Source organism: Trichomycterus rosablanca, chromosome 17 (genome assembly GCF_030014385.1).
Source record: "Trichomycterus rosablanca isolate fTriRos1 chromosome 17, fTriRos1.hap1, whole genome shotgun sequence".
Classification (NCBI taxonomy): domain Eukaryota; kingdom Metazoa; phylum Chordata; class Actinopteri; order Siluriformes; family Trichomycteridae; genus Trichomycterus; species Trichomycterus rosablanca.
The window spans coordinates 23,891,353-23,907,428 of record NC_086004.1 but is presented as its reverse complement, the minus strand read 5'-3'; the positions used below and the strand labels follow the sequence as shown (position 1 = coordinate 23,907,428).

The following is a 16,076-nucleotide window of genomic DNA, read 5'->3' as shown; positions in this document are numbered from 1 at the left end:
TTTAAGTATTAAGTTTAATGTGAACTTTTTTTAATTTATGGTTAAAAATCATTCTGTCATTTCACTGAAACCTGGAATAAAATTATGTAGGTTGAGTCTGAGAGTGCTCACAGTGTACTTTAATAAACATTTAATATATTTAATATATTTTTACAGAATATAGTGTGTCTCTGCAACAACCTCATTTGCAATCACTGTCACTGTGTTCTGTATCAATCTGTTAACCAGAGGCCATATTATAAAGCTTTTTTATGCCTGGTTCATATTACAGGATAACAGGGCCAATGTTAAGGCTGATTTGCCTTTCCTGATAATCAAGAGCAAGAGGTGTCCCAATTTCAGGCTTAAATAATCTTCTCCTCTGATAATCCTGCAGTTTGGGATCTATATAATCCTTAATATCTCAGATCTGGAAAACATGATCTTGATGCTACGCAATTAATCAATCTTGGCTGCAACTGCAGGACTGTGGAATTTAACAACACTTCTGTATTTTTTTCTAGGTGCTTAGCAACAACTTTAAGCTGAGCACAACAAACTGGCATTGGTGGGGCTTGAACCAGCGACCTTTTAGTTTGTAGTACAGTAATTTTACATGCTGAGCAACCACTTCCCTAAACAACTTGGAACTACATAGCTGTTTTTGAGTACAGTAGCATGCCTTTTGGGTTCACTACATCTGCTTTTAAAATGAGTTGATGCTCCACCCGCACTTTTTAATTCCTTTTTTTTATTATATAATCAATCACGGCAGTAGCATGGGAGGATTTCTGGTCACCAAACACTTGACGTTTCTGAGCTGCCTTATCCCTTAGCAATTCATTCTTTATAAGTTGTTCTGTGAACTTGTGTGACACACATACACTTTCTGATCCAGTTTCTACCTTTCCCAGGTTTTATGTTAAGGATGCGCTTTATAGTCGAGGAGAGCTGGGGTGAGTCAGAGAGCTGCCCTCATCTTACAGAAGCAATGACCTGCAATGACCCCATGAGTTTCATGTGGCGTGTGAAATCACAGGGACCCTGTGTGCCTCAGGATGGAAATTGTGGTCCTGGAACCCAAGAGCAGACAGTCGAGTGTGTTTCAGTGACAGGTACAAGTTTCAATTTCTTTCCTTCATTCCCATGTCCTTTCTTTTTTGTTTCTTACTTATTCTTTTATTTTTATAGCATGACCACAAGTATATAGTAAAATTGTAAAAATATTTATATCAAACAAACCAGCAGAATCTCACAATCACATTTATGCTATGATTATGCTTTGCTATCATTGCAAAATGAAAACGCACGGTAAACAGCAGCACCGCAACCCAGATCAACCACACAGCAGCATAACCGCTGCTTACCTGAACTTCTCTTCTTCAAATTGAGCCATCTTGTATGTTTTCAAAATAATTCCAGAATATATAAATCACCACATTCAACTGTGAACTAACTAATTCAACTAATTCAACCACCTAACTAACGAAAACGGAACAAATGAACTGATTCATGGAGTTGTTTACGCAAAACACTATAATGAAATAGAGTCAGCAAAACGAACGAATCTTTACCATAGATAAGAGCACAGCTCCCTGATTCGATTCCAATGAATAATTCATTTGAAAAGAGTTGTTTCTGAGTGATTCAGTTTACTCAGTGATTCAGTTTTTTTTCGCACAGACTGATGTGAAAAAATGGGGGAGGGTACATTTCATGTGTATGGACAGAGTCTGACCGAGCTTTATAGCCAAAAAGGAACACATGAATTGAATAATGACACTATAAAGTACAAATATTTTAGCTTACATATTTGTTCTGCAATATATTGCAAATACGTCAATGAAGAAGTAAAGGTAAAGTGCAGGTTTTATTGTATTTTTTACTTTTTATTTTTTTATTTTATTTTTTATTTTTTTAAATCGTAATTTAGTGTTTTTTATATTATATTTGTGGTATTATCAGTGGATACATGTCAAAAACAACCCCATTATTTTACATAAGCCTAAAATATATGCAGTTCCACGGGACCATGGAACGCATTAAGAGGTTTCCCATACATTCTTATGGGAAAAATACCTTGAAACTCAACACCTTTTAAACTCAATGCCACTCCTGGAACCAATTGACGTTGAGTTTCAAGGTACCACTGTACATGCAAATTTTAAAGTTTCACTGAACTAAAACATTAGGTGTAGTGGTGGTGGCTAAAGGAAAAGCAGCTCCACTTTAAGAGAATCAAATATTTTTTTGGCCACTGTGGAGCTGAAAAACCTAATGTGCTCCTTTCTGATTTCTTTTCTTTTTGTCTTTTTCTGGCCTGGACTGACCTCCTCTCCACAGGGATAAATGTGACTCATCTATCACACTGACTTTAGGAAAGCAGGACATCTTGGGACACACTGCTAATGGCACACACACATACATACACACACACTAGCCGCACAGCTTAGTACAATCTGACTCTGAGATGCCAGCTGAAGGCTTCCAGCCATATAATAAAATCTCTTTTGGGGTTTCCTTCAGCAGCAGATGTCTCAACACTGTTCCTAGCATATATCGCACACTGTGCAAGCATTATTACACACTTATGCACTCTGTGTGTGTAAATAATACCACAAAGCTTCCTCAAAAATCTGGAGCAATGAGAATTAAGAATGTTGTAAACATTTACTGAATGTGCCCCCAATGTTCATGACCACTCAGTGTTGCAGATACACACACCAAGCATCAACTCAGCTTTAATGAAATCAAATTAAGCTCATATTAAACAGTTTTAGCTGATGTTGCGTTTAGAGGGAGTTTATAACTACAGCGATAACATAATTATTTCTTCAAATTAATGCACTTGTTGGCAGTATGTGTTGGCAGTCAAAGTCACTAGTAAAATAAACATGTACACACATTTGGCCATGTTCAGTATTATTTAATTCCACACCCATTGCTAACAGGTGTAAAAATACAAACCCCATAAAAGTTGGGACATAATAAAACATCATAAAAACAATAATTTTTTTGATGATTTGTTTATTTTGTTGAACTAACTATAGTAAAAAGGAAAAGATTTTGGGACAAAATAGTTTAAACAGAGCTTTATATAATATGCTTTCAACTTTGTACACATAGTTTGAGAAAGGGGGCGGCACGGTGGCTCGGTGGGTAGCACTGTCGCCTCACAGCAAGAAGGTCCTAAGTTCAATCCCCAGGCAGGGCGATCGGGGTCCTTTCTGTGTGGAGTTTGCATGTTCTCCCCGTGTCTGCGTGGGTTTCCTCCTGGAGCTCCGGTTTCCTCCCACAGTCCAAAAACATGCAGTCAGGTTAATTGGAGACACTTAATTGCCCTATAGGTGAATGGGTGTGTGTATGAGTGTGTGTGTGTGTGTGTGTGTGTGTGTGTATGCATGTCTGCCCTGCGATGGACTGGCGCCCTGTCCAGGGTGTTACTGTGTGCCTTTAACCCCATCAAACATGTTTGGGATGAATTGGAACTCTGGCCAGGCCTACTTGTCCAATAAAAGCAGCTGATCTAATGACCTCGGGCAGTTGTAGCCTAGTGGATAAAGTGCTGGACTAGAAATCAAAAGGTCATCGGTTCAAGTCCAACCACTGCCATGTTGTCACTGTTGGGCCCTTGAGCAAGGCCCTTAACCCTCAATTGCTTAGACAGTATATTGTCCCAGTACTGTAAGTCGCTTTGGATAAAAGCATTTGCTAAATGCCGTAAATGTAAATGTAAATGAATGCTTATTCAGCTGCACTGGTACAAAGCCCTATCAAAGGAATGGAAGCTGTAATAGCAGCAAAGGAAGGGAATAGAACACACATACATTTGGGAATAAGGTTTTGAATAAAAAATAAAGTGCCTGTGCATTAATTGAGCTTGGAGGAAGTTGCCTATGTGTGGACATGTACCGAACACTAAAGCATGTGGCTGAATAAGAGCTGAACCTAACCCAAAATAACATCAGTTCTCTTTCTGCTTTGTCCATCTTACGATCCCTTTTACTTTGAAATGTCAGGAAATGTGATATCAAACAGGACGACATGATCTCTATTGGAGGCAGCACATTTTTTTCTATCTGCACACATTTGTGTTCCCCTGTGACTTTTGCTGTACAGCAGATATCCTCCTACTCGATCAGGCAAGACAATAGCCCTTTCAACACTGCAATTTAAAATAAAAGTATGGTCTTTATTGTAAAGAGAAACTAAATTACACCCTTTAAAATAACAGGCTGGCAGTAATTTCAGAGCTTATAAAATGTACATTTATGTGTGGTGCATTTTTAAATTGCTGTTCAGCCTTTAAAAGGGTCTCTCTGTTGCTAATGACAAATAGAACTGCAGAAATGAATAAAAAGCGTAATACTCTTGACTTAATCTGTGTGGGCCAACATGTGTGAACTGAACTTTACTTAAGCTTTAAGCCTTTGTTCAAGATGGTGTGCACATACACTGATCAGCCATAACATTATGACCACCTCCTTGTTTCTACACTCACTGTCCATTTTATCAGCTCCACTTACCATATAGAAGCACTTTGTAGTTCTACAATTACTGACTGTAGTCCATCTGTTTCTCTGCATGCTTTGTTAGCCCCCTTTCATGCTGTTCTTCAATGGTCAGGACTTTCCCAGGACCACTACAGAGTAGATATTATTTGGGTGGTGAGAGAATAGTCCACCAACCAAAACTATCCAGCCAACAGTGCCCCGTGGGCAGCGTCCTGTGACCACTGATGAAGGTCTAGAAGATGACCAACTCAAATAGCAGCAATAGATAAGCGATCGTCTCTGACTTTACATCTACAAGGTTGATCAACTAGGTAGGAGTGTCTAATAGAGTGGACAGTGAGTGGACACGGTATTTAAAAACTCCAGCAGCGCTGCTGTGTCTGATCCACTTATACCAGCACAACACACTAACACACCACCACCATGTCATTGTCACCACCCAAATAATACCTGCTCTGTGGTGGTCTTATTCAAATATTGAAATAGTTTAGGCGGTTGAAAACGTAATAATTTTATTATTTTTTATACTACAGGTGATGCCTCCCCTGCTAAAAGGTGCCCGAAGGATAGTCCTCCAATCCAGAAGCCGTGTCATATGCTGTGTCCTGATGATTGTGTACTGGGAGACTGGAGTGTTTGGTCCTACTGTTCCAGCTTGCAAGCAGGGGGCAAACAAATCCGTCGACGTGCCATCCTCGCACCTTCAGGGAAGAGTACGAGAGCTCGCTTTTACTCAAAACACATCATGCAAGACAGTGGGGGGGCCTAATCTTGATTATAATTTATGCCAATTACAAACGCTGAATATGTAACAGCAAGAAAAAGCCTTGAATTATTGATTTGCTCGAGGACTCAGATTAATATGCACCACTGGTCAATACTGACAAAATAATGGATGGCAAACACAAAAACAGTGGGTGGATATCATGCAAATGATCTGATTTGCATGTCTTTTGTGATTTACCAAGCTGAAAGCAGCTATTAGCTTGGTTATTCTATATATGTTCTGCAAGCAAGTGGGACATTAAACACACTGAATCGCATCTGCTGTCAAGTATTATAAATATTGCATACATTGTGCTGTTCATAAGGGGCATGCAAAAAAACTGTAGCGCAACACCTACATAAATGATTTTCCCCAAATACATGATGTTTGTTTTACTTTTAGCAGCTAGAACTACAACCAAACACTTTGACTGTATACACTATATGGACAAAAATATTGGTACGCACCTACAGGAGGTGTAATAGGCATTCATATGGATTTGCCCACCCCAGGTATAACAGCTGCCACTCTACTGTGAAGGCTTTCAACAAGATTTTTAAAGTGTCTTTGGGAATTTTTGCCCATTCATCCAGAAGAGCATTTGTGAGGTCATACACTGATGTTGGCTAGTTCATCCCAAAGGTGTTTGATGGGGTTGAGGTCAGGGCTTGGTGTGGGACCCCACTCGTGCCTGAGTTGCTGTGGTTCCTAAATACCACTTATAGGTGACCAAGGGATATCTGGGACAGTGGTAGCTCAGTAGTTAAGGTGGTGGACTAGTAATCAGAAGGTTGCCAGATCAAGTCTCACCACTGCCAAGTTGCAATTGTTGGACCCCTGAGCAAGGCTCTTAAGCCTCAATTGCTTAAACAGAAGCTAAATTCCACAATTATAAATGTAATGCTCATTTAAAAACTGTTCGTCTGTATGTTATATTTTAAAGATCTGAACTGAAACTACTATTTTTATAATTACCAAATATGCAAAAAATCTGTCAAAAGTGCTGGAAATGTAATCAACTAAACAACTAAATCCTGTTAATAACTTAATTCTGTTAATAACAAAACAGTGAGTTATCCTTGTACTGTATTACAAACTACGTACATTGGCAATTGATTGTATAAACAGTGTAATTGCAAATTGTTTTAGTAAGTAAACCTGCTATCTAATTACAGAGGGAAGAGGATGTCTACCTGCCCCTGTTCTAGAGCAGTCAAGACCTTGTAGCATTCACCCACCTATGGTGTACTACTGGGACAGTTCTCCATGGGGCCCCTGTACACCAGACCCTGACAATAACAAAAACTCCACAGAACAGGAAAAGGTGAAGGAAAAAGACTGTGGCACTGGAATACAGACTCGCCACATCTCCTGCAGACGACTTGATGGTGGACAGGTGGAACCAAACAGGTAAGCACCAGTAAGGAAAATAAGACAACATGGTCAGTCAGGATATTTATAAAGTTTATAATGAATCATAAATAAATATCATAGGTCCAAGAGAAATGAATAGGCTCAGCTTTAGTACTGGGAGGAATGGTTTACCCCTAGGTGCTTTGGTTGTCCTATAGAATTTTAAAAAATGCGGTGGCTTTTTTGTTTTTACAGAAAGCATGGTAGGAGAGACTTACGTTGGTATGAGCTGAAATGGGTAAAAAATAATGTGGTAAAATAATTGTAAAACAGTGTTAAATCTTTATCACATTTAAAACAACAAATGTCGACCAAAGTACTGCACACTGAAGCCAAATAAATTTAAGCTAAAAAATAATAATAATACATTTAAAAAATGGAAAAATATAAGAAGAAACTATGAGAAGGATAGATGTGTAACAAACAGCAATAACAAAAAATATATATATTTTTTTAAACCAGTCTATAATAATGTCAGTGTTCATTTATGTATATGTTTGTTATTTATTTATTTATTTTAGCTTCAGCTTTTTTGATTGTGAGTGCTGTTTCTACATAAATGTACAAATTAAAGTTAGCAGGATTAGTAAAGTCTGTCAGAAAAAGAATCAGAAAGAATATTTATCATGACGTGTCTTTATCTCTAGGTGTCCTGGATCAACCCGTCCAGACCAGATGCTCCCCTGCACTCTTCCATGCAAGGTGGACTGCATTGTTACACCATTTAGTGAATGGAGTCCATGTCCTACCTCCTGCTCACCAAGTATACAGCAACACACAAGTACAATAAATGACCAAAAGTTTGTGGACACCCAAACTAATAACCCTAAAATTGTAAAAACTTAGTCCTTAATATGTAGTCAGTTAGAAAACTGTAAGCATATCATTTTCTGGAAGGTCATTGTAAGGTACAGCACTAGAATTTTCATTTACTGAAACAAAGGGACCCAAATCAAATCATAAAAAACTAACCTGGACCATCCCAGCCAACAGCAGACTATACTTAATTACATATAAAGCACTAGCTTAGCTTGAGGACTCAGCTACAGCATTTATATTTACTCACACAGCTGTTCAGTATGGTCACTGTAATGTGCTCACCTGTCGTATCACACTGGCCAGCAGTCAGTCCTCTTTAAACTGCACTTTAAAGCATTCTTTCGGCAATGCTTAAAAAAGACTGTAGTCACCTGACTACCTGACTCTCTGAACCACTGATCATCTGTGCTAGCATTAGCTTGTGTTACCTACCTTTTTATCTAAGCTGGTGTTGCTTCTATTTATTTCCATTTTACAATAACTTTACATGGAATTGCATAAGGCATCTGTATCTTAAATTGAAAAAGGACTGGCATTCTAAGACAGTGCCATGCTAAAATGACAGTACCATGCTAAAAATCATTGAGATCATTAGTACAACCTGTGCTAACCAATGCCAGTATTTGTATACAGATATTGTATGACTATGCTTGATTTTATATACATGTTTAAAGTAAGATTGGCTAAAATAGACAAATTTTCTTAGGGTGTTAAAGTGTCTGCATACTTTTGGTAATGTAGTGCATTTTTGACACATATACACAAATAGTTCCTGTTGTTGCCTGTTTAATTTCTATTTAACCCTTTTATGCCAGTGAATACCAGCATTAGCATCCAATCACGACACCGGATCATCATCCAGAGGCCAGTCAATGGTGGTCAGGACTGCCCCGCCACACTTTTTGAGGAAAGACAGTGTAAACTCCCTCCGTTTTGTCCAACATACAGGTAGGCCAATACTGAACTGTTTTAGCCACAATATATCTTGTGCAATAAAAAATTGTTCTATCACTGTATGTACAAAAGATGTTTTTGTAATGTCCCCACCTGCTATGCTTAGTTCACTGAGCTTTAAAGCATTCCATGCATTATAAAATGTTACTCACATCTGGGGCTAACACATTGCAAGGACTGAGCTCTTTGCTGAGTCCTATGACTTTTTGATTTACTCTTTGGCTTTTCTACTAGCATGTATGCTAGCGATTGTAAGCTTTTCTCTCCAGCATTCTGGTTCTGTAGCCGTTACAGGCATCCTTCAGTCGATTTGCCCAGTTATTTGATTGTTTAGCCACTAAACTACACTTACAACTGTGACCTTATACAGTCCAAGTAATTTAGGGTTAAAAGACTTGCCAAGGTGAACAACAGTGGCAACCCATTTTTAATAGTGTATAAATCATTAACAAAACAAAAGACAAAACAGTTGCAGAAATCATTATACTGCCTTAATATCCTGTACAAGTGTTTTTACACACATGATTTTACTGTTAGTGAATGTAACAGAGTGAAAGCAGCACATTTACACCCACCTACACTTATTACTGATTTTTTGGCAGATGGCAGACACACCATTGGAATCCCTGCATTCTGGTCCCTGAATCGGTGTGGAAAGCAGCGGGCAGCCAAAATGAAGCATGTGGACTTGGATTGCAGACCAGAGGTAAATTATCGATTTTTTTCTCAGTAATAAAAATATGGGCAGCACAGTGGCTAAGTGGGTAGCACTGTCGCCTCACAGCAAGAAGGTCCTGGGTTCGATCCCCAGGCGGGGCGGTCCAGGTCCTTTCTGTGTGGAGTTTGCATGTTCTCCCCGTGTCTGCATGGATTTCCTCCAGGAGCTCCGGTTTCCTCCTACAGTCCAAAAACATGCAGTCAGGTTAATTGGAGACACTGAATTGCGCTATAGGTGAATGGGTGTGTGTATGTGTGTCTGCCCTGCGATGGACTGGCGCCACGTCCAGGGTGTTACTGTGTGCCTTGCACCCATTGAAAAGCTTGGATAGGCTCCACCACATAGCCCCCCCCCCCCCCCCCCCACCTTAATTGGACAAGTGGTTAAGAAAGTGAGTGAGTAATAAAAATATGATGCTTATATGATGTGAGATTACAACAAATGCATTTTCCTTTTAATTGTGTGAGCCCAATTTTTAGCTTGTGTTTAATTAGATTTATTTTACATTTTATTAATTATTTGACGTTAGATGTGTAATGACCATGAGCTATCTGTTTTACATTCAGTAACCACTGTGTGTTAATTAAGGATGAAATAATTTAGTCAGTTGTACACAGGTATTATTTAAATAGAGTAGACTGAGTGGGGTGACAGTGGGTAGTGCAGTTGCCTCACAGCCAGAAGGGCCTGGGTTTGATTCCCTTTTGCATGTTCTCCCTGTGTCCATGTGGGTATCATCTCGGTGCTCCAGTCTCCTCCCACAAGTCCATATACATTTGCTCTTTTTTATTAATATTAATCTGGCTCCCGATTGTCAAACTTCACCCATAATAATTAAACGTAGTAATTAACTAATGGATTACATCAGGTAGTTTGAAGTCCGGTTCTTGAGGGTTACAGTTGAACTCCACTGATTTGAACTTTTCTGGGTAGTCTTGTAGTCAGTGATCATCACAGCCTGATTACTGAAAGGTGCCGTGCACTTGTTCACCAGCATCACACTGTCTGCGCTGAGCATTTTAAACATGCTTAACATCAAGTGTGGGCCAATCAGCATGCAGCAGGGCAGCATCAGACGACGTAACCGTGGCAACAGGAAGGGTTGAAGCGGCACCTGTAATTTTAAGCTCTACCAAAGAATAAAGAACAGTTCTCAGCCTCAGATTAAGTAGTGGTGTGCAATGAATGTCACTTTTTTAATAGATTTTCTCAGTTTTAAACACAGTAGGTATAAGTGAAGCAACAAATGTATGTTATCCACTCATACAACTTACAATGCCCTCCACAATCACTGGCACTTCGGAAAACATGAACAAACCAGGTGGTAACAGACTTTTTATCGCTTATCCTGTTATCTTCAGTTTGATAACAGTTTGAAGTAATTAAAGGCATTCTTTATTAGACTTTTTTTGCCTGGTCTAGAATTTCTAGAATTACTAGAATTTCACTGGTGCCCACCCACAAGCAACAGCAGTGGCTTTGTGCATGCCCACAAGAGACAAAACTTAAGCAGCAACTGCAACTTTTTGTCAGCTAGTATACAAATAACACACAGACTGTCAGGCCTTTTACTACATAATATTTCCTTCCATCTTCTAAAAACATACCAGTGGCTGAACTGGCTACTATATTTTTCCCACGATGTAAATGCCTATTATTCCTTGCAATGGACTGGATGTATTCCTACTCTGTGACCATTTGTCCAGGATATGCTTTAAACCTGCCCAGGAAGAAGCAGTTATGAAGGATGAAGGAAAAAGTGATAATTTATGCATAAACAGTGAATATTTTTTGTGGATTCTAAACTATGAACAGTGTCTCAGTTCCTCCACAGATTACACACTTATTCTTGATCTATCTCCCTTTCTAACTCCTCTAATTCCCTTTCTTTCCTGCAGCTGTAATCTGTGTTGGCATGGGCGATGTTCCTGCAGACATGGCAGAGTGTGTGGGCGGGGCAGGGGTGATGCCCGCTATGATTCAACAGTGCAGAGTGGCATGCAAGGATGACTGCACCGTCAGCTCCTGGAGCAAGTTCTCCGACTGCCAGGCCTGTGGAGGCTGGCAAACACGCACTCGTTCACTTATAGGTAACACACACAAACACACACACATAGTGATGTAAAAAAGTAGCTGCTACCCAGAGGCTGGCAAACACACACTTGTTCACTTATAGGTAACACACACACACACATAGTGATGTAAAAAAGTTGCTGCTTCCCAGAGGCTGGCAAACACGCACTCCTTCTCTTATAAGTAACACACACACATAGTGATGTAAAAAAGTAGCTGCTACCCAGAGGCTGGCAAACACGCACTCGTTCACTTATAGGTAACACACACACACACACACACACACACACATAGTGATGTAAAAAAGTATCTGCTACCCAGAGGCTGGCAAACACGCACTTGTTCACTTATAGGTAACACACACACACACACACATAGTGATGTAAAAAAGTAGCTGCTACCCAGAGGCTGGCAAACACACACTTGTTCTCTTATAAGTAACACACACACACACACATAGTGATGTAAAAAAGTAACTGCTACCCAGAGGCTGGCAAACATGCACTCGTTCACTTATAGGTAACACACACACACACACACATAGTGATGTAAAAAAGTAGCTGCTTCCCAGAGGCTGGCAAACACACACTTGTTCCCTTATAGGTAACACACACACATACAGTCGTTCACTTATAGGTAACACACACACACATAGTGATGTAAAAAAGTAGCTGCTACCCAGAGGCTGGCAAACACACACTCATTCACTTATAGGTAACACACACACACACATACAGTCATTCACTTATAGATAACACACACACACATATTGATGTAAAAAAAATAGCTTCTACCCTTCTGAATGTTTTGAGTATTGCATGATTGTCACACTTAATGATTTTCGATTATATTAGCTATGGCCTCCTGTTGTTAGATCTAAAGTAAGTAGTTTAGGCTCAAAACATGCACTGTAGCATATTTAAACATATTTAAAGCAGTGCTGCTTAAGTTGGTACAACGACTTATTTTGGTCTTTATTGTTTCCTTATGATAAAAAATGAAAATATTCCAAACAGAACTAAGTTGTATCATTTATTTATGCTATTTAACAATATTTTTTACAAATTATAATGTTATCATATAAAACGTTAAAATTAACACCCATGCTTGTGTTTATTCTCCAGGTCGCAGTAAGAAGCGTAGGCGCTGCCAGCAGGAGCCTCTAGTGGAGAAAAAGGCCTGTCCCTGCTCAGAGTACCATAAACAACCTCATGGTCAATGGTCAACCTGCCTGATTCCTCACCTTCATTACAATGTTGGGTATCCAGTCAGTCAGAGGAGCTACCAACAAGCTCAAGTGTTCACTCAGGCCTGGAATATTCAGGGAGACGGCAATGAGTGTGGGCTAGGGTGGCGCTACAGAGCCCTAGCATGTCTGGACCATCATGAGCATCTAGTTGATCCAGCTTTTTGCAATAGCACTGGTAAGGCCATACCTGATTCGTTTACATAGCACTTACACTCACATGCTCAACAAGTTCTGTTCACTGCCAAGTACTATAAACACAGCAGTCCAATATGCTAGTCCACCTGCTAGGTCGGGCACTTGACAGACACAACTGACCATTTCTGTGATTGGGATTTACCTCCTGGCTGCTGCTACAGTGACTCTTACGGTTTGGTCAAGCACTAGCAGCAAAGAGAGTCAAGGGTCTCTATACATTCTGAAGTTCTCTAAAAGAATCCATAGCTTGCCATGTGTAAAGATGTGGCTGGTGGCTTCACATGTGATGGCGACATGAGCAAGCCTGCAGACCTGGAAGGGTGTCATGCAGAAATTCTAATGTCGTGTAGTATTTTGGTTCTAGTTCCTCTAGCAATTTGTACAGTTTGTTTAGTTTCTAAGGCCATCTAATTGTGGCTGGTTGAGTTGTATAATTTGTTTGCTTCATTTTCAAGTGAGATACAGGTGATTTTTTTTTATTATTATTTTTATTATAATATAATATATCTGCCATTCAAAGTCCTTTTTTATAGACAGTGTTCCTCCAATCTGAAAAATACTGATAGATACTAAAATATACAGATTTTTTTATCTATCTGTCTGTCTGTCCATCCGTCCGTCCGTCCGTCCATCTTCTATCTATCTATCTATCTATCTATCTATCTATCTATCTATCTATCTATCTATCTATCTATCTATCTATCTATCTATCTATCTATCTATCTATCTATCTATCTATCTGTCTATCTATCTATCTATCTATCTAATCTTGAAAGGTGTGGAATGGACATTACTAAGCCAGGCCAGACATTTGTTTTGTTAGGTGCTTTTGTTAGGTTTTAGTTAAAAAGGCCTTTGTAGGCGCTCAGGTGGCGCAGCGGTAAAATACGTTAGCACACCAGAGCTGGGATTTCGAATACATCGTATCGAATCTTAGCTCTGCCATCCGGCTGGGGTGGGCGCCTTGGCTATTGTTCAGGGTGGGAAACGCCGGAATGGATTCCTCATAACTGGTGCAATTACGACCTCTGCAGGCTGATTGATGGCGTCTGCGCAGAGTTGAGGAATAATGCTGATCAGGGTGTGGCTCTTTGTGCACAAGGCTGATCCGCATACAAACTTGCCTCGTGCAGGTGAAAAGATGCAGTCGGTACTGCACACGTGTCGGAGGGGAAATGTGACAGTTGCGCTGCTCCTCAGTCAGCGGTGGAAGGTTGTATCAGTAGAGGGGAAGCATAACACAATCAACAAGTTTGATATCAATTCACATACTTTTGCAACTGTCAATAAAATATATTGCTAATATTTTGCTAATAATTTGCTTGTATTAGTCATTAAATACTGATTAAATACAAGTGTAGTGTAGTGGACTAACCATTACTAACATTTTTAGGACCTTATGCAAAAGGGCCACAGTTTCTTTCAGATAAAACAGACACATTTGTTGGTGTTATATTTTGGTGTGTCTCTGTTTTAGGCATTGAAGAGGAAGTGTGTTTTGTGCCCTGTCCTCTGGACTGCAGACTGAGTGAGTGGTCGTCTTGGTCCTCATGCAGCGCCCCCTGTGGTGGAGGAGTGAAAGCACGTGCTCGGTGGTTAAGAGAAAAACCATTTAATGGAGGGCGACCCTGTCCAAAACTGGACGTCAAAAATCAGGTGAGAGTAACGCTGCCCCAGGAAAAACTTTTGTAACATTTATTGCATATTTATCACAGTTAATGATGTCAAATCAACACAGAAAACATCACACAATAAGAACAAAGAGCAAACAGCTTGAGCTCTCTTGTCTAGTTCTCAACAGACACAGTGGACTGAGGGAGAAAAGGTTACATGTGGTTTCTCTTCAAAATGCAAAATGCAACCTCTGCTGCCTGGTTGATGCACTGGGACTCGGAGTGAAGAACACACATGGGGCTAATGGGACTCTCCTTCCAACAACAAAATTTCCTCAAACGAAATCATTGCTGGCTTATCTGGTTGTACTACACTCAGCAACAGTGGCTGCCAATAAATAATTTAACATTATGATTTTAAGTTTTTACTGTACACGTAAGCTTTGTTTTTATCCTAAAATTAAATTGCACCTTAGCTTAGCAACTTGACCTGTCCTTACATATACATTGTTTTTGAATAAAATTAATGCTTACTTGAATCATGATGTCGCTTGATAAGTCATCTAGTCGTCATGCTGATGCACATGGGGAGCGGAGGCTGGCCCGTGTGGTCCGATCCACCAGACGAGCTACTGTAGCTCAACATTTTGGTCCCAGATACCACAGCACACCTTCAGGGGTCTAGTGGAGTCCATGCCTCGATGGGTCAGAGCTGTTTTGGTAGCAAAAGGGGGACCAACACAATGTTATGCCTGATCGGTGTATATCTGCCTATCTATCTATCTGTCTATTTAGCTATGCTTCACTATCTTTTTGCTAGGGTTGACTCACACAGGTTCTTTTTTTGCAAATATCAGACAAGCACTAATGTTTTTCTTGGTTTTCTTTTTGCTACGATGTCATGAATACACTTTTGCCTGGTTTCTGACCTCAACTGAGGCCTGAAGTATCTGACATGTTGTTAGCATCATGGTTCTTGAGGCACTAAGGTTTTTCACATTTACCTTTGTCTGTGTTGACTGTGTGACTTTCTTTCAGCATCCAAAAACACATGGTAAACACACAAGTAAAAATTATTGTAAAAATGAATTGATTTATGATTGAGTTTCTTCAGCTGGTTCCATAATGTGTCTGTACAAATTGCGAGTGTTATTTTCTACAGAGAGGGCTGAAATTTTCCTGCATGTGCTCCAGTTTTCTCCCACCACCCACTATGTGGAAGGTTTAAATAAATTAGTAATTGTGTGTGGGGAAGGGGGTGGTGTTGCCATGAAATGGATTGGCACATTGTACGGGTTGAAATAAATAAATGAATATTCAGTATTTAGTAATTATGGATGTATTTATAAACATTGTCTATCACTGTTCTTTTGGACTCCTGGCGAAAGATGCGAAGGTAATGTAGGGTAATTTCTCAATAATAGGTTTTCTGTTGTAACACACCAGAGTCCAGAATGGTTATTATAGGTTATATAACATGTTTTTCTTTAGTCTGGGTTATATACTGTTTTAATTTTGTTGTATGAATCAAGGGACAAATCCAATTTTCAGATAATGTTCTTATGCACTGAGACACATATACTCTGACACTGTATACTGTTTATTCTAAAAGAAAAGCACACAGGGGAGTTAGGATTAGGCTGGTCTCATACCTATTTTATTATTAAATATTTATCTTAAATTTTGCACTGTTATGTTTGTGTTTAAAGCAACATTAAAGAACATTAATGTCCCTCTAGAGCTTGCATCACACATCCGGTCTTTGTCGTGCCCAACATCTCAT

At 39.5% G+C, this 16,076-nt stretch overlaps 1 protein-coding gene across 1 annotated transcript in view; it reads left to right on the top strand.

The window, feature by feature from the left end:
• The window catches only part of thsd7bb (thrombospondin, type I, domain containing 7Bb), a 53,221-nt gene that overhangs the window by 24,055 nt on the left and 13,090 nt on the right, over window positions 1-16,076 (top strand). The window contains exons 7-15 of the mRNA XM_063013435.1: window positions 894-1,094; window positions 5,027-5,206; window positions 6,435-6,669; window positions 7,320-7,435; window positions 8,307-8,439; window positions 9,048-9,151; window positions 11,062-11,253; window positions 12,361-12,660; window positions 14,158-14,342. Coding sequence (XP_062869505.1) covers window positions 894-1,094; window positions 5,027-5,206; window positions 6,435-6,669; window positions 7,320-7,435; window positions 8,307-8,439; window positions 9,048-9,151; window positions 11,062-11,253; window positions 12,361-12,660; window positions 14,158-14,342 — 1,646 coding nt within the window. The remainder of the gene's footprint in view (window positions 1-893; window positions 1,095-5,026; window positions 5,207-6,434; window positions 6,670-7,319; window positions 7,436-8,306; window positions 8,440-9,047; window positions 9,152-11,061; window positions 11,254-12,360; window positions 12,661-14,157; window positions 14,343-16,076) is intronic.